This window comes from Pelecanus crispus, chromosome 1 (genome assembly GCF_030463565.1).
Source record: "Pelecanus crispus isolate bPelCri1 chromosome 1, bPelCri1.pri, whole genome shotgun sequence".
Classification (NCBI taxonomy): domain Eukaryota; kingdom Metazoa; phylum Chordata; class Aves; order Pelecaniformes; family Pelecanidae; genus Pelecanus; species Pelecanus crispus.
This window is the reverse complement of record NC_134643.1, coordinates 70,326,354-70,345,325: the sequence shown is the minus strand read 5'-3', so window position 1 is coordinate 70,345,325 and position 18,972 is coordinate 70,326,354. Positions and strand designations below refer to the sequence as shown.

Below are 18,972 nucleotides of genomic sequence, written 5' to 3'. Positions count from 1 at the left end.
CCTAACTAGCGTTTTGCCTTTGAGGCATCAGCTGTTTTTGAGGAGAGATGAAGGGTGTTTCAGAAGGTGCAGCATGACGAAGGTGCAACGTTAATTCACTTTGAACCTTGCAGTGCAGAAATAAGGCCTGATTCACTTAAGTGCTGAAGAGACAAGCCTGTGCTCGAACAGCCTGCTACGGTAGCTACATTAGGCTCGTGCTCAAGGTTAACCTGATGAATTGCTGAGGTGACCCTGCCAGGGCAGCAGACTCCAGCTCATTCCCTCTCGCTGCCACACAGGCTGGTACCACCTGTGCATCCTCTCCCTGACGCACGTCTCGGGCTCACTGAGGTCTGGGCACCAGCGGCTGCCAAGCCGCTTCTCTCCCCCCCCCCCCCCGTATTCCCCACCAGTGCTTCCTTTCTGTTTTAAGGTAAAGTGGATGTGGTGCCTAGAGCGGAGCTGAGCAGAGCACAGGTTCAGCTTGGGAATTTCACACTGCCGCAACTGCAGGAGCTGAAGAGCGCGCAAGCCTCGGAGGAGAAGGGAGGACCTGGGGCGGGGGAGACTGAGTGGGAGTGTTGAAAAGAGAGGAATTACATCTTAATTAGAAGAAGGAAAAATGCTCAGTCTAATTAGAAACCCAAAGACCATAAACTCTCCCCTGACAATAAGTGACTGACAACAGGTTCCTCCTTCCTTCCAGCTTCCCTTTTGGATACAGGCAAGCAGGAAAAGAGGAAACACCATGGACCCTCCTGTCCCCCTGCTTGCTCTCTGACGTGCCGCCCACAGTCACAGCAGCAGTTAGATGGACACATTTCAACCAGAGTACAGAAATAAACCATCCTCCCCCCATCTCTGAGGGGCTCTGACAACATCCACAGCCCTTATTTTAGCTGGGTGCTGCACTCCCACCGGGACTCTCTCCCCACACACGTGCCAGCTGCTCCCCCTCCCCCAGGCTCCCATGACTGATTGATTTTATACAGGAGTGTAAACCACCAGGAAATATTTAAATTAGCATCTCGGTGAGAAAGACGAGCAGGTTCAGTGCCTGGACTAGTACATTTTGCAAGGCTATTTACATCATTCACCCAAATGCCAATGCACCAAATAGATGAATTAACTCTCACAGCACCGAAACCAATCCAACCTTTACCCGCTGCAGCCCCCCCCGCTCCCCAAACCGAGCTGGAGCCCCTTCCCTGCAGTCCCTGCTGAAGGAGAAGCTGCAACAAATAGCTGTCCCCATTCGGTGCTTGCGCTCGCCCTGGCTGAGAAGGAGACTTTCAGCCTCCCCCATATCAATGTCTCCATCCTAAATGCCACCCCTGAAGTCTCCTGTGCCCAGCTGTCGGTATCGACAAGGACGAGGAAAAGCCGCAAGCACTTACCTGGAGGGGCTCTGCCCGCAGCCACTTCCACCCGACTCCCTGGGCACTGCCCAATTACGGTCTCTTCCTTCCCTCTCCCTCCTTGACTTTCACTCCCCAGCAGCAGGCTTTCCGTGTGCTCTATTTAACTCCCTACAGCACAGGAATAAACGGCAGAGTTAAGCTGACAGCCACAGAGCCTTATCTGCCTGCTGGATAGCGGGAGTCAATCAGCTCCAAATCCCATTGCCGAACGATCGTGTCCTTGCTCTCAGCAACAGGGGCTGCCTGCCACGCTCTGTCTTCCCCTCTTCCCCACCTTCACTCCATCTAACTTTGTCAGGGTTATAGATAGCTCTGTTCCTTGCGCTCTTGCCTTTTGGCTCTGTTTTGTAACACCCCATCTGTATCAGCTGGCTCGGCTCCAATCAGGGGGGCTAAGCTTTAAAAAAAAAACCAGCTTCTTTGGGTGCTTCGTGACACGGCTTCCCTCTGCGGTCTCCCCTCAGCCCAGGCCCCCACTCGGGCCATGGGCTGGTGTACCCCCCGCCCCGCTTGCTGCTCTGTCCAGTTCAGCCACACCATCCCCAGGCAACAGTGGGGGGCTGGAGCAGGACCTGCATACCCAGGCGCCAGGCTGGTGACAGGGTCAGGGTTGCTACCCCTAGCTCCTTCTGCTGGGGCAGGGCAAGTCCAGCTCTTGCACTGGTTTCTGGTACCTCACGGGCGCCTCTTCCTCTCAGGCAGCGCCAAGGCTCAAGCACAGAGTGCAGGGTGGGAGGAGCAGCCGTGTATAAATAAGCCCTTTCCCTATGTTTAGAATTTATTACAGTGCATAGTGATTAACACCTGTTCAGGATTTAATGCTGTCTCCTGCGCTGCAACACGCACAAAGATGGAGGTGCCTCAATAAACCCAAGGTTATTAAAAGCATGTCACATAAACACAGCGCTCCCCGCCCCACAGATAGCAGCCACCCTTTGTGCACTCACACACATGTTTCTAAGACTTAAAAGCAGCTATCTTCAAGTACATATGCAGATATAGTCGCCAATCTGGCTTACATTTACAAATGTGTGCACAGAGTTGGGTTTGCACATGTACTGGGGACTCTTCTGTGGACCCATATTTGACGACATCCATGTCTTGCACAAAACTGCCTGCTTCTCCAAGCATAACATATGCTCAGGTGGCAGAGCTGTAGGTGTGGAATAGGTGGAGGTTCCTGACTGCGGAAGTGAAAAGGCCAATGAGCTTCTGCATTTATACCTTGAAGTAGTATGTTTATGGAGAAATTTTAATTCCAAGGATCCAGGAAAACCCAGTTTCTTCCACACATCTATTGCCCACAAGCACGTTAGACCCTTAGTGATTAATATTCTGCATCCAGGAGAGAGCAAGGAGACAGAGAGGATTTTTGAGAGTTTCTTTTATAAAGGTTTTCTCTGATTTGTCTTGAATTCTGACTTAATTAGCTGTTTTACTGTGGCCCAAGAGATGCCTTCTGCTCTGCAGAGCACCAGCCCAGCTGCACTCCCTGCCAACACAGCACTGGGAACCCCATAGTCCTGGGGCAGCCGACACCTGCCCACGCCTCAGGGCTCTCCAGAGCACCACTAAATCTGTCTGGCTGCTTTCAGCTTGACAGCCAGGGACTTTTCCAGCAGCGAGGACTCTGCCAGCCCTAGGAGTGCCCCCCATACCCCCCCGACACAAGAGGAGAGGCACTATGCCATCTACTCTGAACTAGCATGGCATTGCCTGGGTTTGGGGGCTCGAGGCTGATCAGCATTGCTGGAGCTCTGCATGCTCCGAAGTCACCCGAGGGCTCCACAATCCAGGCATTAGTCTTTCTTCCAGGCTTACTAGATGGTTCATTCTCCCTGGAGCAGCATGTCAGCCAAATGCCCTGTGACCCATGGGACACGGTGTCCAGAACTTTCTTCCACGTGCTTTGAGTTGAATCTCTTTTCCAGATTCTGGAGAAATGAACAGAGTAGCCTGTGGGGCTGGTGATGGCCTTTTCTTCTTGCCATCTGATATAGGACAGTAAGACAACTTTTTTAGTTTCAGCTCAAAGCAACAGAATGAAATCATCCATTTCTGGCCCGTGGGCTCCAGTGGCCAAAAATACACTGAGCTGAAGTGCCACTTGGACATTTGGCCTGCTGTCAGACTCCAGAGGACTCTCTGATGAGGATTCCCCTAATTAGCTTGAACAGGGAACTTTACTGCTGGGGGGGGATGCTGAGGAGATTGTAATGACTCTGCAGCACTTGCCAGCGCATAAATGTTGCAGCAGGCACTATCACTGTCTTGTGCTTCCCTTCTCCCTGCCCAGACATCAGTAATGTTTGCAGTATCACTCTAAAGCCTTAGCTTTCATAAAGTCAGGTCGCAAGGAGCATACTGTGAGGGTGAGGAGGATTTCAGTTTACTGCATCCTCGTACTGTTTTATTAACACCTCTCAATTCCGTGACACATTCTGTCCAAAGCTTTCCATCTGCTCTATGAATGGTCCTTACCATGGCTGTAGGTGGTGGTGGTGTTATTTTGTATTTAGTGACCCCCAGAAGTAAGGCTGAGGTCATAGCCACTAGTGCCTCTGCTCTAGGTAGGTGGATAAAGTTATCCCATTTTCCAGACGGGGACACTGAGGCTAGAGAGACAGGTGACTGTGTCACAAGGATGAGCTGCAGTCAGAAACAGAGCCCAGCAACCTATGCCTCTGATTATCTCTCCTAGTCCTTTGCACTAACCCTTGGATCATGGCTCAAGGATCAGACTCAGTTAACAGCCTGGCTTACGAGCATTGGCAGGGCATGTGGGTGACCTATATTGCAAAAGGGTAGGTAACAGAGGCTGCAACAGATGCCAGTGATAAATTATCAGGAAGTGCACACAGACATTCATCCCTCCCCCCGCCACTCTCCTTGACAAGTGATGGCAAAGTCCCTTTCCCCTTTCCAACGCTGAATTGCTTTAGCCTTGATCAGAAAAGCAGCAGGGTGAGGGAGGGCATGGAGGACACTTTAAGGAGATTATCTTTTTTTCCTTCCCTTTCCTTGTTGCTTTTAGGATTCCTGTTTATTACCATCACCCATAATGTAGGGGGACAGTGGTACCCCAGAGTCCAGTGATTAAAGCATGTTGTTCTACGTTTGTTCCTTCATCAACCCTTGAGGGAGAAGAGTTGGTACACAGAGGTCAGGGAGACAGAGCAGCCATGGGGTCTGATTACAGGAACTGGAAGATCAGCCTGGCTGATGAGTCCTAGTGGGGAATCGTGCTCCTGACAATACCACCAGTGGGTTTAGATGGCATGGAGATGATGCTCATTCTTGGTCCTAGGTCAGTAGAACAAATTGCTGACCACAAGAGGTCACCTCGCCTCAGCAGCAGCTTCTCATTTGTTGTCGATTTGGGCTGCAAACGCACCCAGAGGTGGCAGCCAAAGTCAGCAGCACTGTGGAAACATACAGTGTGTGTCACTGTCCCAGTGAGCTTCTAAGCTAAATAGCTAGGGGCTTCATTGCCAGCACTTGCTGATTTATTAACACATGTGTTCAGGATTCATTAGTGTTGTGCTGTCACAATCAATGGAAAGCACATTTTAAATTCACACTAGAAACCCAGCTGCAGAAGAAATGGTGCCATCTGACTTGCAGTGATTGATCACAGGTAAGCAAAAAACCTCACACAGAAGCAGTAAAGTAGAAAGCGTGCAAAACCCACTCAGTATTGTAAGGGACTCTGCCACATTCCTGACTTGGTGTGAAAAAAACCCTCACCCTACTCTCTGGGATGTGAAGAGGTCAAAAAGCTTCTGATCTTTGAAAGGACAATGCTTAGGCACCTCTGAAATGCAAATGTGATTGGTGTTAAAAAATGTTTCTTTCCCAAGCCCCTCCAAGAAAGATCAGCTTTATCCCCATTTCATGGAGAAGTAAACTATGAGAGAGGTAAAAATGGCTGCTGAGTTTGGCTGGCTGAAATTTCAGCTGCCCAGCTCTTACTACCTCGTCATGAGCCCACATCAGTTCCCCATTCAAGATTTTCAAAGCTGCCAATTGCAGTGCTTGCACTGGATCATTTGGGCTTGTAAATGCTCTTCTGTCCTGCAGAGATGATTTGTAGGGCTTACCAGTTACACAGAGCAAAGGAGTTCTGGCTGGGCTTTCCCAAGGTTTCCTGACAGGCCTGTGGCAAAATCAGGAGAGAAGCTAGTTTTCTCGATTGCTCATCCTGTACCTTAACCAGAACACATTATTTGCATCCCATGCCTCCCTGACCAACGCACAATAATGAGACCAGGCGGTGTTGGAGAGGCTGGAAATACCAAGGGCATCAGGCCTTCTTGAACCCTCTCAGAAAGCACAGAGCATCCGAAGGGGAGCCAGGGCAGGTAGCACTGATGGGAAAGACCCAGGTTGCTTTGGAGAAGTGGGATTCCTTGGGAGGCTGTGGAAGCAGGTGGGGAGACCGGGATATCCAACACAGGAGTGACAGGAAAGTCCCAGCACAGCGAGAGTGTGGCATATGGAGGAGGCCCAGAGCAGCAGCAGGAGGAGAGCTGAGGGGGCAGTTGACAGGAAGAAATCCAGCCATGTGTGTGCCAGCATCTTCTCCAAGTATTATTGAATGCGACAGACCACGTGCATGTTTCCTCCGTGCAAAACGGAGGCAGCTGAGAAGGGAAGCGGGTGAAGGAGTGGGAGAGGGGCTCAGAGGAGGGACACGTGAGCTGGCTACCCAGTTTCCTCCTCTTTTTCTTGCCACAGAGTGATGTTTTTGTTCTTCTCACACTGTTGGCAAAAATGGGTAACTGAGTGAGATGTGGAGGGGGGTTCTACATGAAGACTGAGATAACATTTTCTGATCCAGCTGGGAACAGTTGGCTGTGGGTGGTGGCTTGTCACCAGCCCTGCCAATTCTAATCCAGATCCCAGTTTTTCTCTTTCTCTCAGCTGTGAAGAGCCTTCTCTACAACTTTAATTTCCTGAAGGGGTTAATCCCATGGTGTAGCTCAGGCCCTTAATCCTTGCACTCGGCCCCTTGATGGAAGGACTGCGGCTGCTCCCAACCTGGCAGGTCTGAGGGAGGCATCCTGCTCCCAGCTCCTCCTTTGCATCCCACGAGCATCCTCCAGCTCGCTGGCACTTAAAATGCCGCTCCCACCTCCTTGCCAAGCCTACCCCGGGGGTGTGGGTGGGTGGATGGGTGGGTGGCAGGCACACCCCAGGGAGAGGCTCCAGGCAGAGAAAGCAGCTTGGTGGGAGAATCCTGGTTCTATGGTCCTCATCCCCCTCCCTACCCCACACAGGTATTTTCCACGCTTCTTGGATGGTGCTCCAGATCCCAAAGGAATCTCTTTCTTGTTTTTATTTGGGTGGCGTTCAAGAAGAAGGGTACATATGGGCCCACATTTGTGAAGGATTATCTGAGAGCTCAGAAATCTTGAGATGACCCAGTACCTTCCCTGGGTCTCTTATTAGGGGCAAAGGATACAGCAGATCCATAACAGGGAAGGTGCCAGCCTGTCTGAGGTGAGAGATACATTTACATGCACAGAGTAGTAGGTGGCGGTGCATCAATTTAGCAGCAAGATAGGAAAATATACGTTTTTTTATCAAAATAAGCTCTCAGTTCACAGTTCTGTCCCTGGGGTGCTAGGCCAGATGTCTGTCGAACAGTACAGCCAGACTGACAAACCAAGGGGCTTCCAGATCAACACCAAGAAACCCCTGTTATATCTTATAGGAGCCAAGGCACTTCGGCCATAAGCCTTTCTCCTTTTGCTTCCTCATTCCTAGAATCAGGTGAGCTTCTGCACACACAGTGTCCCACACCTGCTTATTTGCCACCATTCAGGTCTGCGTTAGCCCAGGGTTTTGCCTTTTTTTATAGTCTGTATTCTGAAATACACCAGGACCTCAAGATCACTAGCCTTCCTACTGCTTGACTCTTGTTACTTTTGCTTCTGGTGGAGAAGCCAACGTGATGGAGAACTGCTGCCACCTAAGCTGCTGGGTGAGAGAGTCCCTTCCCCTCTTCCTCACCCAGCACCCTGGCTTCCCTTCCCTGGCTGCCGGCATCTCGGAATCAGACCACCGGCTGCAAGGGTCGTGGCTTGCCACTTCGGCAGTTGGAGCAGGAAGAGGGAGAGGAGGTAGAAAACACAGTGGGACGAGGGAAGAACTTCACTACTGTCTCACTTCTCAAGCCTGTGCCCTGGGCATGTTCACAGGGGCAGGGATCACCCATGCACATGCAGCGGTGGGGCAGAGCACAAGATGCCAGTGGTAAAAGTCCTCTCTGCTCTTATCGTAAGGGGATCAGTGACCCAGCGTGCACACAGCGCCTGTGTGCATGGCTGGAAAGGCTGAATCTCATTGTTTGCACACGACGCATTTATACTGAACTCTGAGGGAGACCTTTTTCTGCCTTAGTGGGTTGTGTAGATCTGTTTCACTTGGTTGCCACTGTGGCATGAGGTTGGCGGTGCTGCCTGTTAGAGAGAGCCTGGAGCTCTTCTTCCCCTTCCCCATCACCCCCATCACCTTCCCAGAGCATCCAAGAGGGGCACCTCCACAAAGTCCACACAAACTGCATGGGGCCCAAGCTGCTGCCTGCAACTCCAGGGGTGCCTGAGAATCTCTGGGACACACTTACACTCTTTACAAGCTGGGAACATTGCCCATAGCTCAACAAAATGTGGTGACAGCTCTCACAACGCAGAGCTCCAGCCAGCATCCTTGGGTGCATCTGGGCTAGCGCACACATCACAGCCCAATGCTGCAGAGCTTGCTGAGGCTGGGGAAGGTCTTCAAATTTGATGTGACTTTAGTTTTCTGGAGGGTTTGCAACCACAGAAGAGATACGGGCATGGCAATGTTCACATCCCATCAAAATCACTAAATGCAAGTGGTATGGAGAACAGAGCCCGCTTTCAGCCCCCCTGCCTCCACACAGGTACCTCGCAGCAAAATCGCAGCAGCAGCATGCCCTGCTTTGGGGAGCACCAGCAGCAGAGAGCCTCACCAGGAGTGGAAAGAGAGTCCCAAGTGATGAGTGCTAAGTTGCCTCTAACAGCTCCTCTCCAGACTCAGGATGTGTTCCTAGTTTTTTGTTCCTCATGTGAGGGCATGGTCCATGGGGAAGGAAGCTTTCCCAGCTTCCCAGCCTCCTTGGAGCGGGGAGGAGCATGGTAGCAGGGCCTGTCTTCAAAGTAACAGCCTTTGCTTGCAGTCAGTCGTGAAGTTCCGACTTGCATGGCCGTGATGTAAATTTAGGTCTCAGTCCTTTCTGTGATGGATGTGAGGCGTTGCAGTGTATAAATAATGGAAAGTATTTTGTTTTCCCATTCATAAAAAAAAGAATGAAGAAAATGTCATTTTAATTTTTTTAAAAAATTGCTATATGATAAAATACGCCATTTGGCTTGCAAAGCCAAGCACTTAAATGTGAGTTAATACCTGCACAACCTTAATTCAGCCATTTGCATGTATGCATTACAACACAGCCTTTGCTTATCCAAGCAAGTACTATTTCTTTTTTTCACAGGACCCTGTCCCATACTCAGTGCAAAGGACACATGATACTCAAGCTAATAATGAGGATTTTGTAATAAATAAGGCTATTTTTTATATGGTCAGCATTAAATATTAAACTGCAGTTTTGGCAGGTGGCCACAGTCTGTACATTCCTAATTTTGCGGGTGCCCAACACGAGACCCTAGGGGCCATTTTGCAGAACTGCTGAGCACTCACAGCTGTTTTCCTAAATGCTGGCAGCTTAGCCAGTGAACTGGTACGGTCTCGAGGACTCAATGGCACCAAGAGCCAAGAGGCCCCAAGCTCCGGTCCTGCACCTGCTGCTCCTTTGCCATGTGGCTAAAGAGGAAGTCTCTTTTCCCTTCAAAAGCAAGGAAGATAACCACTCTCTCTTGCCTGATCAGGAGCATAAATTCTCTATCATCAGCTACGATGCAACTGTAGCAGTGAACATCTTCAGAACACCACAAGACAATGAATAATGATGTATTGCCTGCAGGGCTTGGATGGCAGGCAGTAAACAAATAAAACAGGCACACACTTTGCAGTACCAAAAAAAAAATAACAGCCCCCTGCTTCACTCCCTGAGCACTGTGTAACTGGTGCCCTGAATGAGGCAGCTTATGAAAATACAGGGTGTGATCCTACCAGTCAGGACTGCAACCTGGTGCAGATGGCACGCCGCCCTGAATCCCGACATTTCCTAACTTTCAACTGCTTGTTTCTGCAGCATGAATAAAACCGTATTTCACGTAATCCTACCCCTTGCAGGTGAAGCAACTTTTCCTTCCATCTCGCCAGCCTGGAATTGAACTGGTTTATAGAAAAAAAAAAATTATTCTTGCTATTAGGATGCCCTCAGCCACACAAAGCATTTTTGTGAGCCAGCATTTTGGTAAAGCCACGACAGGAATAAGGTATGTGTTACAAGGGATTTCCATGCAGTAGGGACAGAAACAGCCCAGGACTCCAACTCCAGCTCCTTCCCACTGAGAACTGGAGCGTGTGTCATGGTGTAGCACCCTGGAGCGTTACCCAGCTGGCAGGAGCGTCCCAGTATGGTCATTTGAATTACGGCTTGAGCCACCCAGGGCTGGGACAGATGTCAAGCGGTGTAAGCAGCTGCTTGTAACCAAACATGGCAAGTGAAGGAAACTGCTCAGTCTCTTGAATCAGCAACTGGCAAGTGCTGAAGAGTCACCGAAGAACTGCCCAGAAATGCTCTCCCACATGCTTGAGCCTGTCCCTGTCCTGTTCCACGCGCAGCTCCAGCCTCTGCCACTCCCTGGATGCTCCTGTCCCGGTATCCTCACAGACGGCCCTGTGCTGCTGCTCGCCCTCCCTGCCGCACCGAGATGCAGGTCTGCCTTCATCAGGCTTCTGTGGTGCTGAAGAGCCTAAAAAATCCTTTATGTATCAGGCTTAGAAAAGCCAGAGGAAGGGCAAGAAGCTGGAGTAGCTCATGAAGATATCTGAGCTGGGAGTGCACCTTGCTAGTGTGTGGCATTCACTTTGCTAGAGGCAAGGGTAAAGCGATGATCTGGTATAAAAATTACATAAGAGGGCTTCCCCCCTTTCTCTCTGCAAACAGCCCCTTTGCTCAGGGTTTACCGTAATTCCTCCAAGCAGGCAAGGTACACTAACAGAGACTGCACTGATGTCTGACAGGGAGACAACTCCCGCAAGCCTTTCGCTCATGTGGAATAATTCCCTTGCAAATGTTGTTTGCCCACAGCAGTTAGAGGAAGATCCACCCCCCTCCCCGCAACAGACTTGAGTGACAAAGCTCAGAAGAAAAATGGTCTGCAATTCTGGAAAGGCACCCCCTCCTCCTCACTGCTGGAAATGTCCCCTGCTTTGTGACAAGTCCCTGTGTGCCTTTAAGGGTCCCCTGTCTTTTAAGGGTTTCCTTCTTTAAAGCCTGCAGTAGCAGCTGCTCCAGTCCTTCCCCAAATGAGATCTTCATTTCTCCCTCCATCCCTGGGTGGCAGATCAGGCACCAGCAGCACAGCAGTGCTGTACCCTGCTCACTACCGTTGCCATCTGGGATGCACTGGACGTGGCACATTCAAGCTACCTGATGGTCCACATGGTGGGCTGGGGACCCAGCTCGGTCATGACTTGTTTGGAGCAACAGCTCCAAACATCCTCTCTCCCCAAACCGGGAGAGCTGCAATTTTACACGTCTCTCTTAATTATCATAAGAGGCAGTGGCAGTAATAAACTGGGCAGGCAGCGGGAGAAGGGGGGCAGAATGTCCCGAGTGGGATGTATGTGTGCACGTGTCTGTGCATGTGTATATATGCGCACACACACGCTAATGCTCACATATATACCCCTATCCATAGGCAGCTTCACATCAGCTCATTTGGAACCTTGTTCTCCCCTTTTCTTCCCAGGCAGGGCTGGAAAAGGCTATGAAGTTTTTCTGTGCTGTGTTTCACCCCCACCCTTGGTGCTGTGCCTTCCACCCAAAAGTTCAGAAATCGCAGGTTCAGCCTGCAGGGATGCTGGAAGCAACTTGGGACTTATTTTTGCCTCTACTTGTGATATGGCATTCTTCACTTCATGTCCTGTGGTCACGTCTGTGAGCTTTGTGCATGCAATTGTACACACACACGCACTTACACATATACACACCCTTCATCCTAAAACCTGTTTACTGAATGCTGGACCTGTCCAGTTTGGGTCCTCACTTCTCCATTTTAGATTGTTCTTACTAAGACAGCTGAGACCAAAACGATACCCAGCAAAGCCACTACGCGTCAGGTGCGTGGCACCTTGCAAGCTGGCCCCTCTCCACAGTCCTGAGGAGGGGACAAAAGCCAGGGCTCACCAGGAGCTGCCCAGCACTCGGTGACCACAGCACGAAATGTTTAGCCTCAAAGCTGCACCTGAGCTGCCCATGCTGCAGCGAAAGATGCTGATGCCATTCACAGCTGGGAGAAGTTGCTCCCAGCTGCCCGCACTGAAACTGGACTGGAACCAGTACCAGCAGCCTCTGCGGCAGGGTTGTCGTTCTGCCTTATTGGGAAGATCACTGCCCGTCAGCCTCGCACAACTGGGACTTCTGCACCGTGTCGTCTGGCAGACGGTGCTGCCCCTGACCACCACTCTCCTCCCCAGGGAAGCTGGTTCCTGGGGGGGCCAGCCCCACTGATCTCTCATGGCAGGGGGAGGGAGGGGATACAAAAGAGAGACGTCTTTACTTACCTCTCTCGAGCTGGGATGGACCTTCCTGTAAGAACGGCAGCTCTTCCAGCAAACCCAGTACAATCCCAAAGCAAATCCAGCAGAAAGTCCCTCCGTTGCTGGCTGGGCTCTCAGTGAAACCTAGTTGGCAGGAGCCCCTCCTAGCCAGCCGCTCGCCCTGCACGGAGGGCAGAGGAGCCGCACGGCGAGATGGCAGCGTGGGAAAGGGACTGTAATCCTCCGTAAATAATAAATAGGGGGAGAGAGAAAGAGAGAGAGAGAGGCGGGAGAGGGAGCGACTGCACGCAGCGAAGTGACAGCTGGGGGTACATCTGCGATGGCAGCAGCACACGCACAGGAGCGCACACAGTGCAGAGGAGTCACCCCGCCAGGCAGGCAGGATCTGCTCTGAAACACCCAGAGGAAGGAGCTTGGGAGGTTTTCATTTCTCTCAACCCATCCTGGAGAAAGGGCTGTTGCTGTCAGTCCCTCTCTCTCTCTCCTCCCCTCCTTGCCGCCATCCCTCTCCGGGTGCCGGGAGCCGAGGGGTTCGAGGAGGGGTGAGGAGATGCCGGGGCAGGGGGAGCTCCCCACAGCCCCTCGGGAGGCAGATTGGTCAGGCACAGGTTATGAGAGGAGGCACCGAGCTGAATGCCTCCTCCCCTCCCTCCATCCCTCCCCTGCCTGGTATGGCTGATGACAATAAACCCGGAGAGAAAGGCGTGAGGAGGAGAAAGGATGAGCCCTGGGTTTTGTATAGGGGTGAGGCAAGCGGCTGCAGCAAAGGGGAGGCAGCGGGGGAGAAACTGGGGGGCTTGGGGGCAAGGCACCCCCTTCCCACCAGTGCTCCAGAGACGGTGGGGGCAGGCAGTGTGTCTGACAAAGAGATTTAAGCGAGAGGTGCCCATGGTGGGCTGGCCGCATCCTGCCCCGCCACAGCGGGCATCCCCAGCAGCTGAGCACAGGGGCTGCTGTAATGCTTCCCTGCTTGGATGCTTCACAACCTGGTGTCTGTTTCCTTGGGGATTCAGGGAAAACTCGAGGAGTGCTGGTAGGGGGTAGCTGGGACAAGGGGAATGGTTGAAAGAGAGGAGCGTTTGCACCCACAATTCAATCCCCTGAATTTTGTGTGCGGCGGGGAGAGTGTGCTCAGCCATATGTTCAGCGCAAGTGTCAGGTGCGGTTATATCCACGCAGTGACAGAGGCATCCCCTGCCCTCCCCAACGCAGCCTGGTGGTACAGGTCTGCAGTAAGCACCCGAACTCGGCCCACTGCCTCTGTCAGACTTCCCTCTGTGCTCTCCCGCGGGCTCCTGCAGGCTGCCCCCCAAAATCAGACCCCTCGCTTGCCTTCTTCCAGTTTGCTGAGAACCTCGGTAGCTCACATTTGCAAGAATTACTCTTTTGCTGATCCACTTGAACTGCCTCTTCTGTCAGGTCCATTATCGTAAGCAGGCTGCCCTTCGTCTGGGTTTTTTGTTCGTTTTAATTTGCCTGGACATTATTTTTTAAGTAAAATTTTTAGGGCACTTCAAGTAAAATTTTGAGTGGGGCAGCTCTGCTGCTGGCTCAAGAGGGAAAATGGGAATATTTCAGAAATAGGGAATGGTGGAATGCAAATGGACAGTACGGGCAGGGCTGCTCTGCTGCTCTGGCACCTCCTTCCATTTGAATCATGGGTTTTATTCAACCATTGGACCGGCTGCCATGAAAACACATTGTGAATGGCAAGGTACGTCTTGATAAGCAGTCTACAGAATGCAGTCTTGCGACTCTTTGTTATGCCTTTTTGTCATGTGGCAGGCCCAAGAATTAGATCTTGGGGAAAGCTCGCTATGAGAACAGCATATGGATAATGAACGGGAGAAGCCAGGGAAGGCAGACAGCAAGAGAGACAAGCAGAGGATGAGCTCATGAGGCAGACATGCTCACCAGAGGGATGAACAGGTGGAGGGGGAGGCTCTTATCTCCACGGTGAATGGCAGCACACGACCCCAGAGAAAGCCAGCTGCAGCCATGCAGCAGGCACTGCTTGGGTTTGCAGGCAGGGTGCCTGCTGGTGCGAAGTCGTGCGCAGGTCTGGGTAGCTTGTCGGCAGGGTGAAGCAACATCTAGGTGTGCAGCATTGCTTGCCCTCACGTTTTATTTCATTGCTGGTTGCTACAGTTGCACAGGTTGTTTGCACATTAGTAGGAATAAAACTATTAGCCACGGTCTCTCTGAGGACTCTACGGTCGTCGCTGTGCTGCACACCAGGGCCACTCATCATTTCACAGACCTCAGATCTTCCCGCTCCTGCAGCATACTCTTTGCCACCAGAGCAAAAAGGCTCATTAATGATCAGTTATACTTTGGAACAGCAGATGGGGGTTTATTCCAGTTTTCTCCTTCTCACCTGAGCTGTAGCATCATCCTTACCTCAGACTGAATCGCTGCTTTCCTTCTTTCTACCCAGCCTCACCAACAGCCTGGAGGCACCCGCGCGACTATTTGTTACTAGCACTGGGAGGGTGATTGTAGCCTGTTTCTCCTCAGCTCCCATGTCTTCCTCGGGTCACCTGAATGCATGGAAGTTTCTCACAGTTCTTGCTCTGCTAATCAACCCCAAGTGGTGAGGAGTGGTGCTCCCCGGCAGGAGCATGGAGCAATCCCTCTAGTATGGTTCCCCGTGATGGGTACCATCCAGACAGACAAATCTGGCTGCAAGGCAGAATAGACCCCAGCTTTGCTTTCAATGACCTCTTTAGACTGTGCCATGATGTGAGGAGGAGAGTGGTGCTCACCACAGCTCCATGGGAAAGATCTAGAAATGTGTGCTGGACCGCTGGGAAGGAAAGAAAGGGCTAGTGCAGAGATGATGAGTAGGCGCAAGCCGTACAGAGAGGTTTGGGCTGCAAAGATTGCATACAAAGGACAAGGTTTGCTGACAGATGGCACAGATGGGTTAGACATGGCTGTGAGTGATGTGGAAAGAGGAAGAAGAGAGCTGGGAGACTCTTCTTGTCCCTGCCACTGGCCACCAGTGCAAGCCCCCAGGTACTCTCCTTCCTCACGTTGCAGGCAAGTCTGTCCAAGTTCAGTACATGCTACTCATGCCTCCTGGGCAGAGGCAAGGTTTCACGACCAGGGGCTAGTCTCCCTTTGAAGAACAATTTGAGGCTAAATGTTCCCTCTGGCAAAAACATGAGCCACTAAGTCTGTGTATTGCAAGGTTAGTTATGTAGGTATCAACTCCTCTTTAAGTCTCATTAAAAACTATATGTCCTCGGTAATGCTCAGTCCCATTGATGTGATCTGCTGTGATAAGGGGAATAACTCTTTCTTGAGATGGTGTTAAAGGATAACGATGAGTTTATTTAAAGCTACATACCAAATCGGATGCGTGGGCCTCATCGGACTCAGCAGCAACAGCACTGTTTGCCTTCTGTCATGGACTGCCGATTTGTCAGCAGGGGCACCAAGCCAAACCATGCCTGCAATAGCCCTGCTGAAGCTGATGAATCTTCACCCGGGCTGGACTCAGCCCCATCCTTCCCCCTTTGTTTGCATTCTTTGTCTTGTCTGGTTTGTGCTCTGCGAGGCTTAGGAGCTGCAAGGCAGCTCTACAAAATCATTCCTTTCCTCCACGTACAGGCAGTCAGATTCAGTCTACAGCAGGGATAAGAAATGTGCCTGTGAATGGGATTTTGTAACGTGTACCAGCAGTGGGAACGTGACAAGGACACTGGTATAAAAGGCAGAGCTGATGGCACGTGCCAGGGTCTCTGTACATGCTGCAAGAAAATATACCATTGCATACTCCAATTTTAATTCATACCCATTTGAATTAGAGCATCATATCATACTGTTAACTTAAAAGCACCCACACGGCATGATTCAGATTTAAAGGATCTGTTCCCCCCTTTGAAGCTCCTGCTAATTCAGAGAAAATCTGTAGAAACAGCAACACTTCATCTGCCCGATATTCGTCGTTGTGAAAAAAGGCTCAAACTCTCCCTCTCTGTACTTCTTTTTCTCCCTCACTTGCACTTTATATTCTATTTCAAGACCCTGCTTGAGGCTGTAATTCCTGCAGAGCTCTTGGATTCAACTAGTTGACACACAGCCCCGTTGCTCCCCGTCACCATGCCAGGCTGCGCACGACTGCGCTGGTTATTACGTGTGCTTGTAGGCAACCTACCTGGGGACAGCTAGGTTATTCTGTCGGGGAGACCCTGCACCGTTTCTTCTCCTGTGGAGCTATGCCTTACTTCAGGAACATGATGCTGGGAATAGAAGAGAAATTAAGCCAAGAAATTAGGACACACTTCATTAAGAAACACACACGCACAACACGCTTTTGCTTAGCGGAGCGTGCACTAGGCTGGGACTGGGTAATGAAGCACTACTTCTAATCGACACTTTTCTGTCAAGTAGCATTCATATTTTTGTGCTTTTGTAGTGGCTTAGGAGCAATCTAAATCACTATGGTCTCCCCTTGAGACAGGTGGGTTTTCAAATTAATCCCTTCCTCACACTGTCCTACTTTATTTCTGATTGATGCTGTGTGGTGCAGGAGATGCGGCTGGGCTGATCAGAAACGTCCATTCTGGCCAGGCAATTCTAGAAGAGACAAAGATGAAAGCTCACACGCTGGCTCTCCTGGGGGGGGTTGGTGGGATTTTTTTTGGCGTGTTGTTAATTTGTTTGTAGCTCCCTAGTGTTTAGTGGGCGGGAGGTGTCGGTACCTCAGTACAGCAGTCAGTGTCCCCTTTTGCTCTACCTTGTTAAACCTCTGACTCTCACTTGGCAGTCTGACTCAGCGCTGATCCCCCTATGCTTATCATTCACACTTGGAAGCAGGTTGCAATTGCGATTTCTATCCCATCACTTCGGGCAAATATTTACCCCTCCTTTCCTAACTTGTATTTGTCTTTCTCTCTCTCGCACGTTCCTCTTTTCATCCTCCCCCCTTTTTGTTTCCCACAGCGGTGGGTGTGCAAATTAAGCTGGAGTTGCTCCAACGCAAGTTTTGGATGGCCATGCAACAGGTAGGAGCGTCAGCAGTTGTGCAGAGAGACAATTTAATGCTCTTTGTCAGCTAGGTTGATGCTATGTTACATCATGTATGATGGCATTTTGATGAGGGCTTTTGTGAAATTCATTTATATTTTATATTTTATATTTTATATTATTATTTATATATTATTATATTTTATATTTATATTTTATATATAAAAAGATTTATGAAATAGATTAGTTTGAAGTCACACATTTCTGTAATCCTTTGACGGCACTAATGCCGTGTGAGCCGTGAGTCTGTTCCGCAAATGCCGTGTTGACAGTGTCAGCATCCTGGCCTGGCATTAGCTGTGCTGCGTATGACACATTTGATTGTGGAAATATGTTTTGTGCTCATTCAGCCTTTCAGAAACCTCATGCAAATCTGCAATTTTGGGCACACAGAAAAAGAATCTGCTGCCCTCTCTTATCATCTTGATAATGGTAACAAAATGCTACCAGCTTGCCAAAGTAAAAATTATTTGCTCCAGGGATAAGTGTTGTCCTAGTTTTGGACTCTCTTGCTGGACTGAGAGAAGTGGAATAACTAAAACAGCCCCCTGGTCTGAGAGGCAGGAAAAGTGAAATACCTTTCCCTTACCACCCAACGGCTTTCCCCCAGGCGTTGCTTTCGGGGAGGTATACTGGAGGGGCAAGACTGGTGGGACCGAAGCAGCACACAGCAGAAGTGGCTCTGCTGTCAGGAGAGGGAACTGTCATCAGACGGGGATGACAGAGAAGATAGGGAGGGCAGGAGGCTGCTCACTGGGAGTGAGCACATGTGGGGAGTGGAAAAGCCCAGATTTGGCTGCGGTGGCAGGAGCATCCTTGCAGGTGGTAGATTGCATAAACCTAACCTGAGCTAAAAACACTTATGCAAAGCATGTGAGCACATCCTGAAGCATCAGCAGAGAGCTTCATTTTAAAAAATCTCCTGAGGGCCATGCCCAGGCACTTTTCACACAAACAAGCCCACATGGGCGTTAAATGAAACCGGAAGGGCTTATTAAAGAAGCTGAAAGGAGGCCTGTGTGCCAAGTGCCTGCATGCCGCAGCCCCGGTAGGTGCTGGTATGAAAAAAGCCTGCATATGGTTTCCCAGGACATGACCGCCTTTTGACAGAGGAATGACTAACAGATTTTGTTTTCTTTCTCTCTCCCTCTTCACCGCATGCTGTGCTGCTCTGGATGTCCACGCTGTGCCTCCCGTCTCCCAGCCCAATGACAGTGATGTAAGTAGACAAAAGCTGGGAATGGGGAGGCATCCCGGCGTGCCTTACCACAGCTCGGCTTCGTAATTGTGTTGTTTGTGTGCCAGCATATTATAGGCACTGTCCCTTGTCTGTTGTCACTGGAGATGGTCCAAGCCTGTCGTAGGCTGTGTTTGTCTTCACAGTAATTAAGGGTCTTTGGCAAAGCTGAAAGTGCTCTGGGTCGCAGCGTTTCAGAGACCTGACCAACAGCAGGAGGATGCTGTGAGGTAGGCTGGTGTCTGAGGAGGGAGCTGTGCCCATAAGGCAGTAGATGTGGTCTCAGAGCAATCAGGGAGCTCAGGTTCAGCTCTGCCCCCTGCCTCAGGGGCTCCCTGCAAGCTGCCCGTGCTCTCAGATCGGGCTCCTCACCGTGGTCCCACTGCTGCATGGCCAGCCCAGCACCAGGCACTGCTGGAGCTTCTCCAGGTCTGGAAGAGCAGTGGCAGCGAGATTCGGTCCTCACACTGCTGAGGAAGATGCTGTGAGACATGGGCCCTTCTTGTGGGAAACCACTCTGGTTGTCCTGGGTTTCTGTTCTGATTTCTGAGCTCTGGGCTCTGTATTTGTTATCCCCCA

General features: G+C 50.8%; 1 protein-coding gene across 1 annotated transcript in view; it reads left to right on the top strand.

Annotated features, from left to right (window-relative positions):
- CACNA2D4 (calcium voltage-gated channel auxiliary subunit alpha2delta 4) overlaps positions 1 to 18,972 on the top strand; it is a 144,108-nt gene that overhangs the window by 98,955 nt on the left and 26,181 nt on the right. Inside the window, exons 28-29 of the mRNA XM_075709888.1 lie at positions 17,073 to 17,134; positions 18,361 to 18,375. Coding sequence (XP_075566003.1) covers positions 17,073 to 17,134; positions 18,361 to 18,375 — 77 coding nt within the window. The remainder of the gene's footprint in view (positions 1 to 17,072; positions 17,135 to 18,360; positions 18,376 to 18,972) is intronic.